This window comes from Emys orbicularis, chromosome 22, assembly GCF_028017835.1.
Source record: "Emys orbicularis isolate rEmyOrb1 chromosome 22, rEmyOrb1.hap1, whole genome shotgun sequence".
NCBI lineage: Eukaryota > Metazoa > Chordata > Testudines > Emydidae > Emys > Emys orbicularis.
Genome location: NC_088704.1, coordinates 17094808 through 17115653, shown reverse-complemented (window position 1 = coordinate 17115653; position 20846 = coordinate 17094808). Strand labels below are relative to the sequence as shown.

Sequence of the window (20846 nt, the reverse complement as noted above, 5' to 3'; positions counted from 1 at the left end):
GACAGGCCCTCTTTTCAAAGGGCTTTCTGGATCTAATTCAGCTACACTTGTGTTTTCCTTAACCCCAGACACTGTTATCTTCACGTTTTGCCTCTTGCAGTGGGTTGAGTCCGTTTGAATCATTTTATTATGATTTTGTTTTATGGTAGTGCCTAGGGACCCCAATCAGGTGCTGTACATGCAGTACAATGACATTCCCTGCCCTAAAGAATTGACAGTCCAGCCTTCCTATGTAAATCATGTCAGAGAGGACGAGATGTCCCACGGTTCTCTTTGGACTCTTGGAGCTGGCTTTGGCTCACCGTGGCTAATGCTCACCAGCCAGCCCTTGGTGAAATTTGTGTGAAGATAAATCGGTGTGCTGTAAGATGCACTGCTTCCTCCACCTGTGTATGCTGTAGCTGTGCCGCTGATGTTCTCCGTCAAGCCCACCGTGCTGGGAGAGATGCCACTCTGTAGCTTTAAAATGTATTGCTCACTAGCATCTTTCGTCTCAAAGGACCCCCCAAAGAATTGCGCAAACTTCGCACCGCTGAAATGCTGCCATCCCTGGGGTGCAGAGTGGCAGCCATCTAGAACACCGTACTGTAGTGGGAAGAAGGGAAATGTTGGCCATGGCAGACAGGTCTAATGGAAAGTACTACACGGTCTTTGATTGCACAGAGCAGAAAGGACCTCGGTGTTCTTTGAGTCTCTTAAAAGCTTCCGCATTCCATCGGGCTGTATCACAGCCTTTTGTCCGGTTAGGAGTTTTTCTCCTTCTGAAAATCTAAAACAGATCCTTGTAAATTCCATCCAATTAAACTCTCTTCTTTTTTCCTTTCTAGATTTTTTGGTGTATAAATTAGAAGCTCAAGAGGCACTCAACAAAGAGAAGGTAGGTACAGTACGTTCCTGTGTGTGTTTGAGAGATGTCCTTTTAGTATTTCCACAGCTGCACACCAACATACAGCTACCCAGAGGGAAGTGAAAAAAGACTCATTGGGGATGATGCTGGCATTAGAGTTTTGGGCCAAGAGGTATCCCATCAGGATGAATCCTGGGTCACTTCATCATTAATGGTCTAAGGGCTTGTCCATGTGAACATTTAGTTCCTGGGAAGCTGGGGTGTGAATCCATCCCACACTAGCCTGCTGTGGACTAAGTGTCCATGTGGACCCTGCTGACTTGCATTAACAGTTTGAGTTTGTCTACATGGGGGCATACAGAAAAATTAATCCAAATTAACTAAAGGTGTGAATTTGAACTGGATTAGTTAAACCTCATTAACACCTGTGTGAACAGCTTCATTCAGAATTAGAGTGGCCTTAATTAAGTTTATCTGAATTCATTTCCAAAGTGAATTAAACCAAACTGAATTAAAGCCACCTTAATTCTGAATAACAGCATTCACACTGGGATTTAATGCAGTTTAACTAATGCACTTTGAATTCATACCTTTAGTTAATTCAGATTAATCTTCCTGGATGTTCCTGTGTAGACAAGTCCAAAATGTTAACATGCATCAGCAGGGTCCATATGGACAGTTAGTCCGCAGCAGATTAGTGCGTAGTAGATTCACACCCCAGCTTGCTGTGAACTTGTCTACACAAACAATTAGTCTTATGTGAGTAAGGGTCTATTTCAACTCATTTGGGAAGGAGAAAAGAACTGTGTCTCTCTGGGGATGTTGCTAGCCCAAGTTCCTATTGTTTGCCCAGATCTGTAAATGGCAAACTGAGTGACCGGACTACTTCTAGCCTCTGTGGCATCGTGGAGTCCTGTTCCTATGCCTATTGGCAAAGGAAAGGCCAGTTGTCTTTGTGTTGGACAGAATTCTAGTCACCTGCGAAACAAAGCATAGGGACAGCACAGAAGAGAGAGGGACTATGCTGCAGGGAAGCTATAGACACTGTCTGTCACTGCGACGAGGGTAAATGGTTTCTCCTGGTCCGTGGGTGGGAGCGCGGCAGCAGAACGGAGTTGGGGGAAGATCATGAGTAGCAACAGCCTCTCCCCCGGCAGCCCTGTCCCGATGGGAGATGGGTGTTTGTCACTAACAATCTGCATGTTAAATTACCAGCTACCTGGTGCAGAGAGCCAGAGCAAAACGATGCGTCTCGGCGGGGGGGGGTTATGGAGACAGTTGGGCTCTGCTCGTTATTCAGCCTATAGTAGCAAAGTTGATAGGTTTTACTGCCAACCCCCATCTGCCTGAAAGTGTGTGTGTGTGTGTCTCTTTTTCCCCTCGGGGGTGAGGCAAGGGCATCTTTCAGTGGAGATGGGAGTCCTTTGTCATCATCTTCAGTAGCCCCTGGCCCTTTGCAAAACAGAGAGCATTGCATAACTGAGGGCTGTTGTTCACGGCATGTGATGCTGTGTGACCAACAGCAATGAAAGTGGCAGTGCTGCTGAATTCAGGCAGAACTTTATTACTTGAGTCCCTAGGAGCCCAGATAGCTCAGCGTTTGCATCTGATTTTCACAGGCTTCCTATTGTCTCTATTTATGGGGCTGAAATAATGCAAGATTGGTCCCATCCCAGGGTTTTCAGCCCCATAACTATTCTTTGTGGTGTTAAATCCCCTGACAGCTGGATGTGCAAATGCCAGAGCCCCTTTTCATTTATATCCTCACTGCAGTTTGCCAAGTGCCGTGAATATAGCAGCACAGAAAACAAAGGGGAACCTTTATGGTTAAACGGTATATTCGTTTTTAATGAAGAAGTTAATAGGGTGTACTGGTGAGACGCTCCTGTGAATGTGAAGAGCATCTACAGTTACTGGGGGGAAAATGACAAGGAATCTTGATCCTCATTCTTCAGGGCTTGGGTCAGGAAGAAATGCATCCCTAGGGGGTAACCCACTTACTTTAGATTATAGGACTTGTTACTCCCTCCCTGAAGCATCTGAAATTGGTCACTGCTGGAAATGGGGCACAGACTAGGTGGAACATTTAATCAGTTCCACTGTGACTGCTAAATACCATGCAGTTATAGAATTAGCATAGTGGAGATACTTGCTAAATAGACTGATGGCTATGCAGCTCCATAGCAATTGTGTGTTCCGGAAACTCATTTGGTGGTAATATTTTGTGCCCTATAGAATATATAATTTGAGTTGTGGCTTAGAAGATAGCAATAACTATGCACTGTGCTTAGTTTGCAATTCCATGGTGCTGCCTGTGATCTGTCCCGTGCTACTTAAAGCTGCCCAAATACCGATCTGAGCAGAGAAGCTTGTGAAAAGGCAGCAATTCCGCATCTTGTTCACCACCTGTGCCCTGCAAGCTCTGAGTTTTCACAGGGAAAAAACGAATCTGGGCCCTGTCTTCTGGGCTTGTCATTGCCAAGAAGGTAGAGAGGAGTCAGAGAGCTTTGGGGTGCTAGGAGCAGGGACCAATGGAAGGGTGCAGGGAGGAACGAGAAGCGCATGAAAGAGGGGGAAGGTCCACACGTGAGGGAACAGGGGGTTTGGGTAAAAGGCAAGAAATCCTTTCAGGTAAATGAGAGCCAGGTGGTGCCATTGAACTGTACATGTTGGAGAGACCATGTTGCCTTCTGCTGCCACACAAGGAACAAAAGTGGTGGAGCTGCAGGCAGATGAAAGTCTAAATGCTCTTGGGCCTCGTCAGCACACTAACTGCACTGGTTTGATTAAAATCGAGTTGGTTTAAAGCAGTGCAAACCATTCTCTGGACACGTTACATATCTGTAAACTCGTGGTTTATATCTGGTAGCTGCGCCCATATCCAGGAGTTTAAACGGATGCAGTAAAACCAGCGCAAAGATTGGTTTTTAGTTAAATTGGTGTAATTTTCGCAATTAGGCGAGGGCTTAGGGCTTGTGTTGTCTGTCTCGCCCCTACGGCTCGTTGACAAGAGCCGTCATCCCAGTTCCCAGGAAATTCTGTCCTTTACAAAGCTCGGGTGCGAATCACAGGCCAGGGAGAATTACTCTGCATTTACACCAGAGGAATGAGAGCAGAGTCCTGCCCCTTAATTTTAAATAACTTCCCTGTCTGCATCTCCGTGCATGTGCTCAGGAGCCAGATTCTGATCTCACTTACACTGGTGTAACTCCATTGAAGTCAGTGGAGTTACTCCAGATTTACGCCACTGTGAGAGCAGAATATAACCCTTCATTTTCTTTACCCTGGAAAAAATTCCTTGAAACCAATATTTTTAGTGAAATGGGCGGGTTCGATGAAACGCCTGCGCTGAAAAACTTTTGGTTAAAAAAAGTTTCCAGGTTGTTAAACCCTCTCATTTCAATATTGTCAAATCAGAAAGTTTTGAGGGGTTTTTTTTTTGTCTCGAAACAACTTTTCACTTAGAAATGTTAGTAAATTTTACACTAAAAATATTAGTCAAAATCAAAATGAAATGTTTCAAACTGATCAAAAAGAAATATTTTGATTAACCCAAACCAAAGGGATGTTTTTTGTATTTTTGGTTCACAACATTTTCAAGCTTTCAAGTTATTGTCCAATTTGTGATCGGATTTTTTGACATTTAAAAAAAAAAAAAAAAAAAAAGTCTTTATGGGACAGGAAAACTGTTTCCTGCCCAGACAAAACTAGTAGTTTGGTTATTTTTAACTAATCCATTCTAGCAGCACCCCCTGAGAAGTGACCCTTCTTAGGTTAAATGGATACAACGCTTAGTCTTATACAGGAGGCCAAACATCATGTGCGTTGCTTTGCATGTACATTTAATGGTATGATTATGTAGCCACACTGATGTTTGTGTGTGGTTTTGATCTGCCTCTGTATCTTCTGCATTCTAATGTTTTTATGTATTTGTTACAGCAAGATTCTATGAACAGATATGGGGCCCTCAGTTCACAGCATAAGATACTGAAGGTAAGTCAGTGCATGATTGCAGAAACAGGTGTGTTTTCACCAGTGAAGACATGGCCGGGTAGATTAACGTCATGCCCTTTTAAACTTCCAGAACTGTCTGTGCCTGGCTTATACCATGGATCTTGCCCTCCTATTGTGACCCAATAGGGCTCATGTTGGAAACAATGAAACAGTTATTTCCCCCTCACTTTGAATCCGCTCAGCCTTTCACAAAAGGTTTGACTAACACACAGGTGCTGGGAGACTGTGCTGTCGAGTGGCTAGAGCAGCAGAACTGGGTGTGGGGGCTCTTGGCTTCCAGTCCCATTTCTACCAGTGACTTGCTGTATGATCTTGGGAAGTCATTAATATCTGTACCTCTGCACAATGGAGATAATAAGGTCATCACCGGAGCGTGAGGTGGCGTAACTACTGTATGTAAAGCTGTGTTGGATGAAGGGTGCTGTGTAACTGGTTCCGAGGCTGGCTGTAGAGGTGTGTTGGACGAAGGGTGCCGTGTAACTGGTTCCGAGGCTGGCTGTAGAGGTGTGTTGGACGAAGGGTGCCGTGTAACTGGTTCCGAGGCTGGCTGTAGAGGTGTGTTGGACGAAGGGTGCCGTGTAACTGGTTCCGAGGCTGGCTGTAGAGGTGTGTTGGAGGAAGGGTGCCGTGTAACTGGTTCCGAGGCTGGCTGTAGAGGTGTGTTGGACGAAGGGTGCCGTGTAACTGGTTCCGAGGCTGGCTGTAGAGGTGTGTTGGACGAAGGGTGCCAAGGAGCTGTGGTATGGGTAAGGAGGAGGTGCCAGCACCACAGGATCTGGCAGTGAAGCCATTGGTGCAAAGATCTGCCTTTGACTGCTCTTTTGCTGCCCACTTGCCCCATTCTGAGAGCTGTTACGGGCCATTGGGAGGGAATAGGAGCTACAAGCAATTATTGTCAATGAACCTTCCATAAGGATAGCTCACCGGGGATGCTGATTGCGCCTGACGTGTCATGGTACCTCTAGGTGATAGCTGAATGCCACGGCGATCTTGAGTTAAAATTAGACACCCTGGGCCTGAAAGCTTGATTTGGGTGAAGGAGAGGGTGCCCTGCCTATCTGTTATGAGGGCTGCTGCGTGTGCAACCAGTTACCAGAGCCGGATAGGGCCGAATCAGTTAAGAAAACAGCTGTGTCAGCAGCACCTTCCCTTTGTGCAGTTTCCTTTCTGCCTACAGGCCTATCGTTGGCTTTCCATGTTAGATCTGTATCCACTTGCGGACTGCGTTTCTCTGTTGTACTGGAGGAGGTGGGCATGGGCTGGGGGACCTGACCAGATAGAAAAAACTTCTTCCTGGGGCCCTTTCCGTGCCTAGTCAAATTCCCACTCGACTCCTTCCACTGCCTGAACTGGGCCCCTCGTACTCGGAAAGAGTTCGTACGCAGGTGTAGGGCAGGATCACCTACCTGCTGGGAAGTTCAGCCTACAGGAGCCCTGCTGAGCGAGGGCCTGAGGAGAATCGCAAAGCAGGGTTCCCTCGCTAGGTGTGTGTGAACTGTTCCGAGTGGAAAGCCCAGCTACCTGGGAACAGGGCTGTGCGTGTTCAGGACTCGACCGGGGGCTGCGTGCTGAGGGCGGGGCGGAAGCTCTTTGTCAGACGAATCTGGCTTTGCAGCGTCAAATGTGAGGGGGAAAATACACATTTCCACAAGTTTTACACAAAAATAAAATATTGTCAAAATTTCCCCAAAAAAACGAAATTGGAGGATGGGGAATTGTGCACAACACCACAGCAGGGCCTCCTGTGAAAGCACTCGCGTCTTGCGCAGGCCTGTCTGGGAGCAGAACTTGCCCAGGACAAATGTCCCTTTGTCTTTTTCCACACTGGGGTTGCCCCTTCCATCATCCCCCCCTCCCCCCACCTCATTCCACCTGGACCCTGTGTGAGAGGGGAGCATATCAAAATGTTCCTTAGTGCTGTTATTGCACCTCCCATCTGAAGATTTCAACCTGCTTCACAAATGGGAGGGAATTAAACCTCACAGAATCCCTGCAAAGTAGACAATATCCCAGGGGTAAGCAACCTATGGCACGTGTGCCAAAGGTGGCACGCGAGCTGATTTTCAGTGGCACTCGCACTGCCCGGGTCCTGGCCACCAGTCCGGGGGGCTCTGCATTTTAATTTAATTTTGAAATGAAGCTTCTTAAACATTTTAAAAACCTTATTTACTTTACATACAACAATAGTTCAGTTATATTATAGACTTGTAGAAAGAGACCTTCTAAAAACGTTAAAATGTATTACTGGCACGCAAAACCTTAAATTAGAGTGAATAAATGAAGACTCGGCACACCACTTCTGGAAAGGTTGCCGACCCCTGCAATATCTCCTCTTCCACCGAGGGGAAACTGAGGCCCTCTTCTGGCTTCCTAGAGGAAAGGGCGCATATATGAGAGAAGCTACCAGCTCTGTATGTGTGTGATAGACATTTGTAACAGGAAATGAGTCTCGTGGTGGAAGGTGCGTGGCTTTCTCCACAAGTAGCAGAAGCCTGTGACTGGATTGCTGCTGTCTCATCTGCGATGTGATTTCTCACGACTCTTTGCATCTCGAGTGGAGACTGAATTTTTTTTAAAACGTTCATCAGAAGAATTCACCCGTCACCATTTACTGTCTGCAAAGACGAAGAGCTGGATTCAAATGAAAGAGATTTGTAGACCAGGACCTCCTAAAATTGCCATACTCTGGGAACTTGCAAAGAATGGCATTTTCTTAGCACTCGTGGAACTGGGCATGTATTATTTACTTCTTCATTTTTCTAAACTGACATTTTCAGAGCTGCTTTGTAAGCCACGAGATAACTGTTTATTTTGTACTCCATATCTCCAGATGCTGTCCAGAATTAAAATTGCAGCTGGCAGAGAGGTCTCAGGCACTGTACACCCTCTGAGCAGGAAAGTGAATGTGGGGGTCTTATGCTGTATTCCACATGGCACAGATCAGTGATTCTCAACCTCTCCAAGACTAGATGTCTTTCTAAAAGATATACCCTTGCTCAGCTGCAAATTGAAGGGCTTGATGTAGGGAACACTGAATGAAGTTTTATGATAGATCCATAATACATCTTAAATACTTTATGGCTTCCATTACCATAATATCTGAGCACTTCACAACACCTCTCTGAAGTAGGAATAGATTAGCGCCCCCCCCCTTTTTTTTTTACAGGTGGGAAACTGAGGCACAGAAAGACTAAGTGACTTTCCCCAGGTCACACAGGAAGTTTGTGTCAGAGCCAGGAATTGAACCCTAGCTGCCAGCTAATGCTCTAACCATTGGACCATTCTTCCTGCAGGTCAGATCTTTAAAATCAGTCTTTGGTCAGCAACCCAAAAACTGAGCAAAAAACTTGCCCTGCAACTGACTGTGTTTAAAATAAATAAATAAATAAGAAAAATTGATCCAAGGCTAATGAAATGTCAGTGTAATTTAATCCAAGATGCATCTCTTCGTGAATTCCTTTTTAAAATAAATTGAATAAAAATTAATTGTAAAAATTTAGTTTTATATTAAGTCAATCAATTATTTTAATGCAAGAAAGTAATCTCAAACTATATTTGGCTGAATTCACATTAAAAAGGGACATATGTAAGTCCACTGTGAATGTATTGGAGAAGGATTGCAGCTAAAAGTGCTAATTAATGATCATGAATATGAAATGCGAGCTTGCTTGCAGAACATCACATTCTCTGTCCTTGGTGCAATGCACTATTGAGTGTGTTCTCCACCCGACTAGTGCCCATTCCACAGCAGAGAGGAGTCTGTTCTAGTTCTCGGTTACTGGACTTTGGCTCAAATTGTAGAGGGTCCTGGCTCAATCCCTGCTCACAACCAGGATGGTGGTGGTCATGCTTCTGCAACACGTGGTATTGGATCTCTCTCCAGGTTTAAACTTGTTCCTGTATTTTTGTCTATAGGAATTGGGTGAATATGAAGCCGAAAGCAGCAGTCAGACCTTCTGGTTAAGACCTTCTGTCTCTGGCTCCAAACTTGCCACTGGCTTCTCTTTCTCTTGCTGAGTTTATGCTCGATGCCTTTTTCCACAGATTGGAGCATACCACACTCACTTGGGCCGTGCAGTTGCTTTTGCCCGGTCCCAGAAGCTCTGGACACTGCAACCCTGTTGGAGCTGTTGAGGGACCCACTTCCAGGCTGCTCCTGGGACTTGAGAAGTCCTCCTGCGTTTATAAAATGAAGCATGTGCCGTTTATGCCAGACTTCTGGCTTGGTACACCGCAAAGTGTGAATACTCGATGTACTTGTAAAGGGTAAAATGGCAGCCAAGACTCATGGCTTCTCTCCCCAACATTGACTGAGGTCTCAAGCAAAGTTATTTAACCTTGCTGCCTCGCTTTCCCTATTTCTTGATGTTTCCCACTTTTGAGTTACAAGCATTTTTAAACCATTAAGTTTGCTCTAAGCAGAATATTTTTCCTGAGGCTGATTTGTGGCTGACCAATCCCCTGGAGCATGTAAGTTTAAATTACTTTGGACCCCTAGTAAGCCTTGCGTTCACAAACCATTACAGTTCTTTGTAGCTTATTTTAAAATGGCAGGCAGGGAAAGATGCTCTTGTGGTGAAGAAGCTGGACAATGGGTATGTCTACACAGCAGAAAAGGTGTGTTCTTCACTCAGAGTGGTTAACTCAGGTTAAAATAGCAGTGAGGACACAGCGACGCTGTTAGCAGCTCGGGTTAAAGCCCATAAAGCAGCCTGGGGCTCAACATGAGCAGCTAACCCTAGTTAAACGCCAAGTTGCCATCTCTTCACTGCTATTTTAACTCCAGTTCGCTAACCCTAGTTAAGGACACACCTCTTTTGTAGTGTAGACATACCCTGAGACTCTGGAGATCTGGGTTCAGGTCCTGATCCTGCCACAGACTCCCTGGGTGACCTGGGCAAGTCGATTAGGGAACTGAGCAAAGAGAGACTATCTCTGTAAAATGGAGATCGTAATCCTTCCTTTGTCTGTCTAGACTGTAACTGTTTGTGGCAGGAATGGTCTCTTCTCCTCTATACAGCGCTTACATAATGGGGTTCAGATCTCAACTGGTGTCTCCAGGTGCTACTGCAAATACAAATCATAAATCAGCATTGGGACAACTCTGTGGATTATGGGATACTGTTTTCATCCATACTATATGTATGTGAGGACCTCCGTGGCTTCTCTCTCTTTACCTTATTGCTCTGAGTAAGATTGTTCAGCAGGAGACGGGTTGTGCTATGGACTTCCCACAGATCTGAAGGCCCTATAAAAGTACGTCCCATTGTTCTATGAAGCCGCGAGGATGACTCCAAGCACTGATGGCATTTTAAAAATATCATTTAAGGGAAACAAATTGGAATTACTGCTGTAGCCCTGCAGAGTTATTGTATTGAAGGGCCAGGAGTTCACCTGCGAGCCGGTCGATTTGTATATGTAATTGGTGCTGGCAAACTATGTGTGGAAGGACTCCATGGGTTACTATGGGAAACCAAAAGGAGGTGAATTCTGGTTCACTGGGTTTGAGCAAAAGGATGTCTCAGCATGTTTTGTTCTCTAGTGTGGGGAGGGCCGGGAGACGGAGTCTGTTCTCAGATTATTTCACCCTGCATTTTTGAAACTCCAGTCCCTCTGAACCCAGTCCATGAGTCTCGTTAGGGCCCCCGGTCCCAGTGCCCTCGCCTTTGTCTGGAGCAGAGCTGATATGTGGCCTGTTGGCCGTATGTCACCCACGGGTCATATTGAGGCAGCAGATGTGGGACTCCCTCCAGCTCCGAGCCATCTGTACTAGTGGAGAGGGGGTTCTCTAGCAGTTTGGTGCCGTGGGGGAAAGCAGCTAGCAGGTTTTCAGAAGGCAAACCCAAAAGAGAACACAAGTAAATCCCCCATGCAAGAGCTCTGTGTGTGCGCTTGGCAGGCAACGTCGGGATGCAAAATGGCAACAGGAAGGGGAATTTGTCCTGTTTAAAGGTGCAGGACTCAGGAAACTTGGCTTAGCAGATCAAACTACACACCCCGTGGAAACCTCTTCTGTCCTTCCGTGTAACGTCCTGCAGTGCGGCAGGAGCTCTGGAAAGGATGTCTGGGTTGGTGCAGTGTGCCACATGCATAAGGTGAGGGAAGGTCATGGTCTTTGGTTGGAACGTTGGGTGAAATCCAGAGCCATGTGCCAGACCAATGAAAACCGAACGTAATGCAGCAGGAGGCCACGTGGGGTGAGGAGCATCTCCAAGAAAACACGAGCTAAATCCATCGGCCGGTTGGAGACGTTGGGACAAGTAACGGCACTCCCCCCCGGTTAACGTGCACCATGCGCTGCGCTAAACTGGGTGGCTTCCATGGAGAGACTCCAGTTCTTTCTCTCCCCCCCACCCCCCCCATTGTTACTCAGAAAAGAGAAGTTTTTTCCCTCGGCTTCTCGGGCCCGTCCTCTCCCAAATCCCTCCCTCAGCGTGGGTTAGAAACTCTCTCCTTGACGTGTCTGGAATTTTTTGGCGCCTCACTTCAGGAACCAACTTCAAGAGGAATCCTCCACTCTCTACCCCGGGGGAAAAAGAGGGCAAAGAACCCCTGAAAACACATCTCCGTGTCCTGCTCCTCCCCTTTGTCAGCCTCCAGTGAGCTGACAGTGGGAAGTGCAGGAGGTGGTCTGCTTTCGTTGGCAGTAATATGAAGTTTTCTGGGCTTAAAGGGCCAGGCAATTTTGTGGCTTGCTGCCATTTTTATATGGTATGAGCCAAAAGCCTGGATCCAAATTCCCCTCTCCCTCCCCCTCCCCCCCCCCCCCCCCAGCTCTCAGGAATTCATAGTCCCATATGGGAACTTCATGGCCCCAAACATCACCCGGGGCAGCGTTACTTAGTGGTTGGAACACCTCAGACCTGAATGAAACAAGCAGGCAGGTCACAGTCCCAGATCCTGTCGGACAAGCTTTGACAGCCCAACACCCACCGTTGTGAGTGGCTCTAACTGACTGTGGCCTTCACAGCCTCAGCCAGGAGGCCGGGATTGTGTGGTGCATGGAGCCTCAACCCTCTCGCCTGCACACGTGTCCCTCCAGCTCCAGGGCACGTGTGTAAAGTAGAGTGTGTGGGTGACGCTCGTCCGTGGACAGAACAGCTGCCTGCAGCCTCCTGGGTTGCCAGTCCAGCACCATGAGATCGCACTAAAATAATAACTGTCTGGGTGATCAGCACTGGGAATAGCACTTCAGTCATGGAGCTGAGGGCACTTCAGCTTCCGGCGTGGCTACTGCAGAGCATGGGGGTGTTACTCTGTAAACTATTCTAGCATGTGTCTAAGTGGGGAGAGGGTCAGGAAAAATACAAGCGTTGAATGGACTTTTGGCTTTAACTCTATTCCCGGTTACCTGGGTGCCAGGGGGACTTTGGAGATAGGCTGCAGAGAGGGCCTGTACTGGATAGGTGTGATAGAGGTGGAACTGCAAAGGCATGCGCTGCCAATGCTTTGGAAACGTCCCAGCAGAGGGAATCAGACAGCCACGGGGTGGTGGTTTGCACCAACCCTGAGTGTTGCTTTTTTTTCTCCCGTTCAGAACCAGCACGAAGACGTCAAGAAACAGCTGCTCGACCTGCAGCTGCAGCACAACAGCTTGAAACTAGAGCATCGCAAGACGGTGGAGACCCACAGCCAGAAATACGCGCAGCTGCAGCGGGAGAAGGAGAGTGAAGTCACAGGCTTGCAGGGTGAGCATGGCGGGGAGCTGGGCTGGAAGGGCGCCGTGAGGAGAAGGCGCGACTGACGGCCTGGGTGTGGGAGAGGGCGCACTTCCTCCTGTGAACTCCCTGCTAGTTCCCTTCCGCAAATACTAGAAGGATCCTGAACAGAGTACAGGCTAGTTGGGCATCCGTGTATGAGAGAGGCAGGGGAGGCTGGGTCAGTAGAGACAGAAAGCTGTTTAATGGTCTATATTGAGGGAGTTTGTGTCAGTCTGGTTCCCAGTGTCCGTAGCACACACCATCCCCATTGGCAGTCTCTACAGAGAGGCCAAGGACTAAAGAGTTCAGGCTCCACGACTGTCTCTCGCCGCAGGAGGTTCGGGATGAATCCCGTTGGCATGGGACAGTGGGGAAGTTTGCCTTGGTGACAGCCATGCAGAAGCTGTTGGGCCTACCGTTCTCACCCGCAGAGCTGGGTAAATAACGGAGATTTTGGCTCACTGGCAATTCCGAAAATGTGTTTTGGGTCGAACACAATGTGTCATGCGACCCGAAACAAAAGGCTTGGTCTCGATTTTTGAGTGAGTTTTACGCCTTTTTGGATTTTTAAAACTAACGAAAGTTGAAGTCTCAAACTGAAAATGAGTTTAGACTTTTTCTTAATTTGGGGTGGGTTATTTTTTGTTTTTGTTTTACGTGAACCATTTGGCGAAACGGACACAAAATCACAAAATGTTTTGGCGTCGCCACATCTGCATTTTTCACCGAGGGGTGGGGGAAGTTTTGGCTGAAAAATTTCACCCAGCATTAATCATGAGCACTAACTAAGTTTCAAGTGAATCGTAGGGGAGCCCAGTTAAGGGCCTTCTGAGTAGAATTCTGCCCAAGGGTGGCCCCACTAGTCTAAGTGATGAGTGTTTTAAGTTCAGCAGAAGTTGTATGGGAGGCACATGGGCCCCTGTGGCAATGAAGTCTCCAAACTGCCTGGAACAGGCAGGGCAGTACTGAAATTCCACACTTCCCTCTTTGTGTCTTGGTATTGCTACCACACCCCTCACCATGGTATCTGGGCCCATGTTCTGTTAGCCAGAGTCTTCATGGTGCTGCCTGGTGAGACACTGACACAGTGGAAGGGAACGGCTTGCTCTGGAGGATCCTAAGGGTGTCTGAATCCAAAATCGGAGGCATTGTTGTGCTAGCCAGTGTGTTGCCCACGTGGCAGGAGCTTCTGCTGGAGCAGAAGGCTAGAAACACACTGGGGGAGGTCTGGCTGGGATTCTCCGTACCTGTGTCCCATGGTACACCTGTGTTCTACTTTCTCTGAGCACCGTCTGCGTATCAGCATCTGAATTCTCGCCTCACTGTTATTCTCTGAGGAGCTGAAGGCCGAGCCCCCATGTTCTTTCTCTCCTGACTCCAGTTTCCCGTCTCTTGCTTCACAATTGGCGGTTTGATCAACTACATGTGCTGAGTTTGGTTCTGGGATGTTGTACACAGTATAACGCTCATGTCCTTCAGAACGGGTGCTGCTCAGCACGTGTGCAAAGAACACTTCAAAAAGCCAGCTAGATGGAGCCTTTGCCATGTGGCTTATGGCACAGGGCCAGGGGATCAGGCTATTTTAACCTTGCTAAGTCACGATCATCATCTTTCTTGCCGCTTCCCTGTTTGAGGTTGCCGACTTTTATAGAGTTCTTCCAAAACTCATGATTGTACACCTGGCTGTCTTGCAAACTGGTCTCTCTAAGGTCTGCCGATATCTGGTCCCTATACCAAGTCTTTGGCCTCTGCCTTGGTCATCTTCCATCCATGACTATTGCAGGGACTGGCCTATCCCTATAAGTCTCAGATCTCTGCTGGACACGTCCATTCCAATGTAGCCTTGTTTCCCTCAACTTGTCTTCAGTTGGGGCAATCCAATCTTAGGCCCCTTATAATTTCATTTCATTTCCTGTCACATTTGATCATCTCAACACCTTAATCTCTGCGGTGGAGAGCATTCAGATTTATTTTCGTGTGGCTGGCCAAGTCTTTGTTCCGTACCTTAGGATAGGTTGAATTACAGTTTTATATTCTCTTCCTTTTAGCTTTACTGGCAGCTTTTTGTCACAAGCAGGTCAGCTCCCACCATCTGCACCAAGCAGCTTTCGCACGATGCTGAGCGTCACGCCGGGGGGCACCATTGTCAGCAACCACTGATCCTAGGTATTCTTTCACTCTCTAAGCTGTCTGCCTGTGATATCTTTTTATGGTGGGTCCTCCTCCTTCAGCTTTCATCACTTCAGTCTTACCAGCGTTCACTCAACTTTCACTGTGTTGCCGCTGTTCAGAGTTGGTTTGCTGGGTCTCCGTACATATCACAAAGTCACCAGTGAACTGCTTATTCCAAGGTGGCTCCCTTCATATATTCTCACTTATCACATCCAAGACCAGTGCAAACAAACAAGAGCTCAGTGCTAATCCCAAGTGCAGGCCAACATTTACTGGAAAATCTCTGCTGTAGCCCCATTCGGTTTTGACTGTGGCAGTTACTCCATCGTCTATATCGCGGATAAGGAGGACATCTTCTGGCACACCTCTCCATCACAAACTCCACCAAACTAATTCTCTTGGTACATAGTCGACAAAGACCATGCCCAGTTGCCATCTCTTTTCTCTGCACTTCTCCATAAGGTTTCGTGGAACAAATATGGCATCCATTTTATCCCTTCCAGGCATAAATCCACCCTGACCCTTCCAAATTTCAACTGTTCCATGCAAACGCTTTTCAATCATCGTCTCCCATGCTTTCATACCTTATGACGGGATCCCTGGGGTATAGCTTGAGACTGTGGGACTGCTGTGCCCCCTGAACTCCCTCCAGCCTGGGCTGTCTCACAATGCCTTGCTAGTGACCAGCAGCAAACCCCGCCAGGTGCTGTTATCACTCAACACAACCGCATGTGGAGACCTCATACCCAGCTAGATTGAGTCAGACAGAGAAAGGCACCAGAGCCAAATCCTCCCAGCACTGTACCTCCGGAATATACTGTCTTGCACTGCTCAAGCCGAGCAGTGCAAATGTATTAATTGGTTCACCACTTCATCAGTGGAAAGTGGACATACACCAGCCTTTGCAAAACCTGAGCAGATTTGCCACACGCTTCAGGCAAACTCACTGGTAAATAAGTTTATTGACCACAAAAGAGAGCTTTTAAGTGATTATAAGTGATAGGCAAAAAGTTAGAGCTAGTTACCAAAAGAAAAGAAAATATAAGCACACAGTCTAAACTCTCAACCCTATTAGACTGGGAAACATCTAGATTAAGCAGTTTTTCTCACCCCACTGGATATTGCAGTTCATAGTACACAGTTTTCACCCCTTGAAACCTGGGCCAGTCCCCTCAGTTGGAGTCTTCGGGGTGTTCTTGTTGCTTGCAGCGTAGGTGGGGGCAGGAGAAAGGCCAAGCATGGGGCCCCTGTGTTTTTGTTTTATACCCTCAGTCCCATGTGTGTGGGGAACACAAGTCCAGGCATGTCTGGGGGGCATTGCTGAGTCTCCAGGCAAGGTTGAGCAATTCCCCTGGTGTGGCCTCATGCAGGTGAGTTATTGAATTGGAGTTCCCTTGCTGGACGATGGCTGTTGATGGTTGTTTGACACCCCTCCCGTGTGTTAGCTACTTTCCTTGTTCTTGCCTCTGGGGAGCTAATATCTGGCTGATTCCCCAACTTACAGCATGTTTTAGTGACAGCCATACAACACAATTCTCATAACTTCATATGCATTAATGATACACATATATGGATAGAGAAATGACTTTCAGCAGATCATAACCTTTCCTCTGATAGCTCACATGGCATGCTTTATATGCAATATCAGTTATATGTAAATGAGGAACATGGGGGTTACAAGACTATACCCCCAAGGTATAGTATGTCACAGACGTCACGTAAGCTTGGCGATAATTAGCACACAGTGTAATATCTCCTTAAAGTTTAAAAATGTGCATCAGAAGCTTTTTATGCCATTCACCCGCATTTTGTCTTTCTTAAGAATATCGTCGAACAGACTTGTGAATTGCTTAATGGCTTCTCTTCTCAATGATGTTAGTGCATCCAGGTCAGCTGGCCCAGGGGTTTTCTCCTTTTTCTTTTTCCTACGTGCTTCTCCAATTTCCTCCTTCTGCATGCAATCTGTCGTGCCTCAGTTTGGCTCATGTGTTCTTCCCCAGTCATTTTCTCTCTTGCCCTAGCGCCTCTGTGCCTTTGTGTCTTGCTGCATCTGACTTCAATAAACCCACAGACACAAGGGGAGCATCACCAGAGCGCCATTGAGTCATGAGCATTACCGGTGTGTGGGTGCAGTCTGGTGACAGCATCCAATGGCAGTCTGAGGTCGTGTTAATTCTTCACTGCCCCGTGTGCAGCTTTGGGTTGCTGGCATGTAACGGTAGAGAAAGGATGGCCCAGTGGTTAGGCCCTAGCATAGTGCTTGGAAGACCCAAGTTCAGTTCTCTGCTCTACCACAGACTTCCTGTTGTGTGCTTGGGCAAATCACTTAGCCTCAGCTCTCTTTCTATAAAATGGGAGTACTAGCCCTGTCGTCCTGCCCAGGGGGTAAATATGGAAAGAGTGTGAGGAGCTCAGATGGTATGATGATGGGAGGCCGGTGTAAGTCCCTTCATAGAGCAGACCATCAAGAAGTGACCCAGGCTGAATGCAGTGAGCAAAGAGACCTGGGCCTCAGGCACTGAGTAGAGTCAGGGTTTTATCCCAGTTTTAGAACATTTCTCCATTTAGCATTGGCCGGTGGTCCGACGGGTGCCCCAAAGGCTGGATCTGGCCCGCCGGATGGTTCTATCCGGACCCTGAATGACTTCCAGCTGTGCTGGGACATTCATAGATTCATAGATTCTAGGACTGGAAGGGACCTCGAGAGGTCATCGAGTCCAGTCCCCTGCCCGCATGGCAGGACCAAATTTTGTCTAGACCATCCCTGATAGACACTTATCTAACCTACTCTTAAATATCTCCAGAGATGGAGATTCCACAACCTCCCTAGGCAATTTATTCCAGTGTTTAACCACCCTGACAGTTAGGAACTTTTTCCTAATGTCCAACCTAGACCTCCCTTGCTGCAGTTTAAGCCCATTGCTTCTTGTTCTATCCTTAGAGGCTAAGGTGAACAAGTTTTCTCCCTCCTCCTTATGACACCCTTTTAGATACCTGAAAACTGCTATCATGTCCCCTCTCAGTCTTCTCTTTTCCAAACTAAACAAACCCAATTCTTTCAGCCTTCCTTCATAGGTCATGTTCTCAAGACCTTTAATCATTCTTGTTGCTCTTCTCTGGACCCTTTCCAATTTCTCCACATCTTTCTTGAAATGCGGTGCCCAGAACTGGACGCAATACTCCAGCTGAGGCCTAACCAGAGCAGAGTAGAGCGGAAGAATGACTTCTTGTGTCTTGCTCACAACACACCTGTCAATACATCCCAGAATCATGTTTGCTTTTTTTGCAACAGCATCACACTGTTGACTCATATTTAGCTTGTAGTCCACTATAACCCCTAGATCCCTTTCTGCCGTACTCCTTCCTAGACAGTCTCTTCCCATTCTGTATGTGTGAAACTGATTTTTTCTTCCTAAGTGGAGCACTTTGCATTTGTCTTTGTTAAACTTCATCCTGTTTAACTCAGACCATTTCTCCAATTTGTCCAGATCATTTTGAATTATGACCCTGTCCTCCAAAGCAGTTGCAATCCAGGGCATGGCACAGCTTGGAGAGCGCAGGAGGAGCCGGTATCGTGCAGCCCTGCAGACCACTGCACCCCCGTTCCCGGTTGGATAAACCCGGGCTTTGGCTAACCAGTTGCTTCCCTCTGTGGATTTTAGATGTTCCTTGGAGCTGGAGCTCAACCAGTGGAGCTCCCTAAGCAATGCAGGGGTGGAGTCACAGGGGAACGGAGTTACTATATTTGCCACAATCACAGGGGATATCATTTCACCCCTGGTTAAACTGGAGCTCAGAAAATCCAGGTCACGCTGGTTTAATATTTTGAACATTCTTGGCCTAAATCACTGCCCAGAGGTCCCCAGTCAAGATCAGGGCCCCCTTGCACCCACTCCCTGCCCTCCTAAATAGACAAGGAGTGAGAGGGGAAACTAAGGCACGGAGCTTGGCAATGACTTGCCCAAGGTTGCACAGCAGGTGGGTAACAGAGCTGGGAATAAAATTAGGGTCTCCTAAATTCCAGGCCAGTGTTCTACTCACTGGACCACACTGCCTCTCCCTTTCATTTCATTCAGCAAGGAGAGTGAAACTAGATTAGCCAGAGTCACTTCCTGCTGCACTAGTCTAGCATGGCAGGGTTTGGGTGTCCCGCATTACAGAAGGAGATTTAAATGGAATCTTCTCACTTCCCTGTAAACTACTTTTTCGTTAAACACTTTCTGTTGCTCTGACATTAGGTCTCGTAAATTCTAGAACCTAAATTTTGGAGTAAATGTAACCCTCCCTTTTTAATTAGTGGTGCGTGTATATAAAACTCTTCTAATGGCAAAAATTGCTGCAGGGAATGCTGATACCTCTAATTCCTGCAGAGCATGTCTATTTAGTTCAGTTTTTATTGAGGTCGTGAGATTTTTGCGGTTCACTTCTAGCCCCTGGATTGGGTCGGAGGGTACGTCTACACTTACCGGAGGGTCCGGCGGCAGGCAATCGATGTTCTGCGATCGATTTATCGCGTCTGGTTTAGACGCGATAAATCGATCCCGGATCGATCCCGGAAGTGCTCGCCGTCGACGCCGGTACTCCAGCTCAGCGAGAGGAGTACGCGGCATCGACGGGGGAGCCTCCCTGCCGCGTCTGGACCCGCGGTAAGTTCGGACTAAGGTACTTCGAATTCAGCTATGTTATTAACGTAGCTGAATTTGCGTACCTTAGTCCGAAGTGGGGGGTTAGTGGGGACCAGGCCTGAGAGTGTGAAAGCTGCTGATGTGGTTTTTTTAAAGGATCGCTGTAGCCTAATATTTGAGTAATGCTGCTAAGGTGGAAAAAGAAACCCTACATGCAAGCTAAAGAGATTACCCAAATATTTGATTCCATCTCCCTCTTTGAAACACACAGCGAAAAACAGAGTGAGGAAAATGATCTTTATCAAAGCAAAGGGGAATAACGCTCAGAAAAAACACTTAGGGGTGGGGAAAAAAATCTACTCAAGGAGTCTGACTTCAGCCTGAGATAATTGATATTCAGTCCCCATCTTCCCGGCTGCTCGTTCACTCGGTACAATATCGTTCCTGTATTATTAACTCTAAGCTGGCTGGTAAATCTTTCCTTTGTGGGAAGGTGGTGTTTGACACCACGGTCTATGAAAGAGCATAAGAGATCCCTCTGTAATTGAAAATAAAGGAGGCAACAGAGCAGCAGGAACCTTTTTGTAACGCAGCTGGAAAGCAGGTGGTTCTTAGCAGGTGTTGTGACGAGAATTACCCACTCTTGCGCCAGGGAGGTGGTTTGAACAGGTGACTGCTGGCAAGGCAGCTGGGTTGTGTTCTCAGCTCTGTGGCTCATTTGGGTCACTGGTCACTTTACTGGTTTGTGTCTCCCAGCTGGTAGCATGGAGATACTACCCACTTTTGTAAAGCACTTTGTGATCTTTGGATCACTGCATACTGATTCTTCAAAGACCTCCGAGGGTTGCAAATACTGCTGAGCAAGCTGGGGTCTGCCTCTCTCCCCAGGTCCCCACGCACACCCCCTCTTTATGTTCCCTGCTGTTTTTTCCACTCCCTCGTTATAGGACTTTACGTGTAGTAACACCAGGTCTCCCCCTTACAGCCCCTTGCTCTAATCCACACGGTTCAGATCTCTCCCACCACGTGGAGCTGCCCCTCAAGCATCCGTGCTTTCTGCAGATTTGACCAGGGTTGAACTTGCACTAGAGAAACCCCCTAAAGACAAGAGGTGACATCCTGGCCCCGCTGGGTATGTCCACACTGTAATAAACCACCCGTGGCTGGCCCGCGTCCGCTGACTTGGGCACAGGCTGCGGGGCTAGAAAAACCGCAGTGCAGACGATCGGCTTTAGGCTGAAGCCCGGGCTATGAGACCCTCCCCCCTCCGGTGTGACATGCACAGTGAATAGAGACACCATTGTAATTAGGAAGACCTATAATCTCAAACAGAAATCTAACCTGCCAATTCAGCCTACAGTGAAGTGGCTGTATGGTGAGTGAAAATACCACGCCCTCGCTTGGCATGAGGCCCCTCAGAGCTGTTTGCAGGCTAAAATACACACCAGGGCAGGTTTGAGGGTCTAGTGGTGTTTTAATACAGCCTCA

The 20846-nt window shown here is 47.4% G+C and overlaps 1 protein-coding gene across 1 annotated transcript in view; it reads left to right on the top strand.

Moving 5' to 3' along the window:
- LOC135893597 (Golgi integral membrane protein 4-like) overlaps nt 1-20846 on the top strand; it is an 80117-nt gene that overhangs the window by 24922 nt on the left and 34349 nt on the right. Inside the window, exons 3-5 of the mRNA XM_065421448.1 lie at nt 828-877; nt 4787-4840; nt 12399-12549. Of these exons, the coding sequence (XP_065277520.1) occupies nt 828-877; nt 4787-4840; nt 12399-12549 (255 nt within the window). The remainder of the gene's footprint in view (nt 1-827; nt 878-4786; nt 4841-12398; nt 12550-20846) is intronic.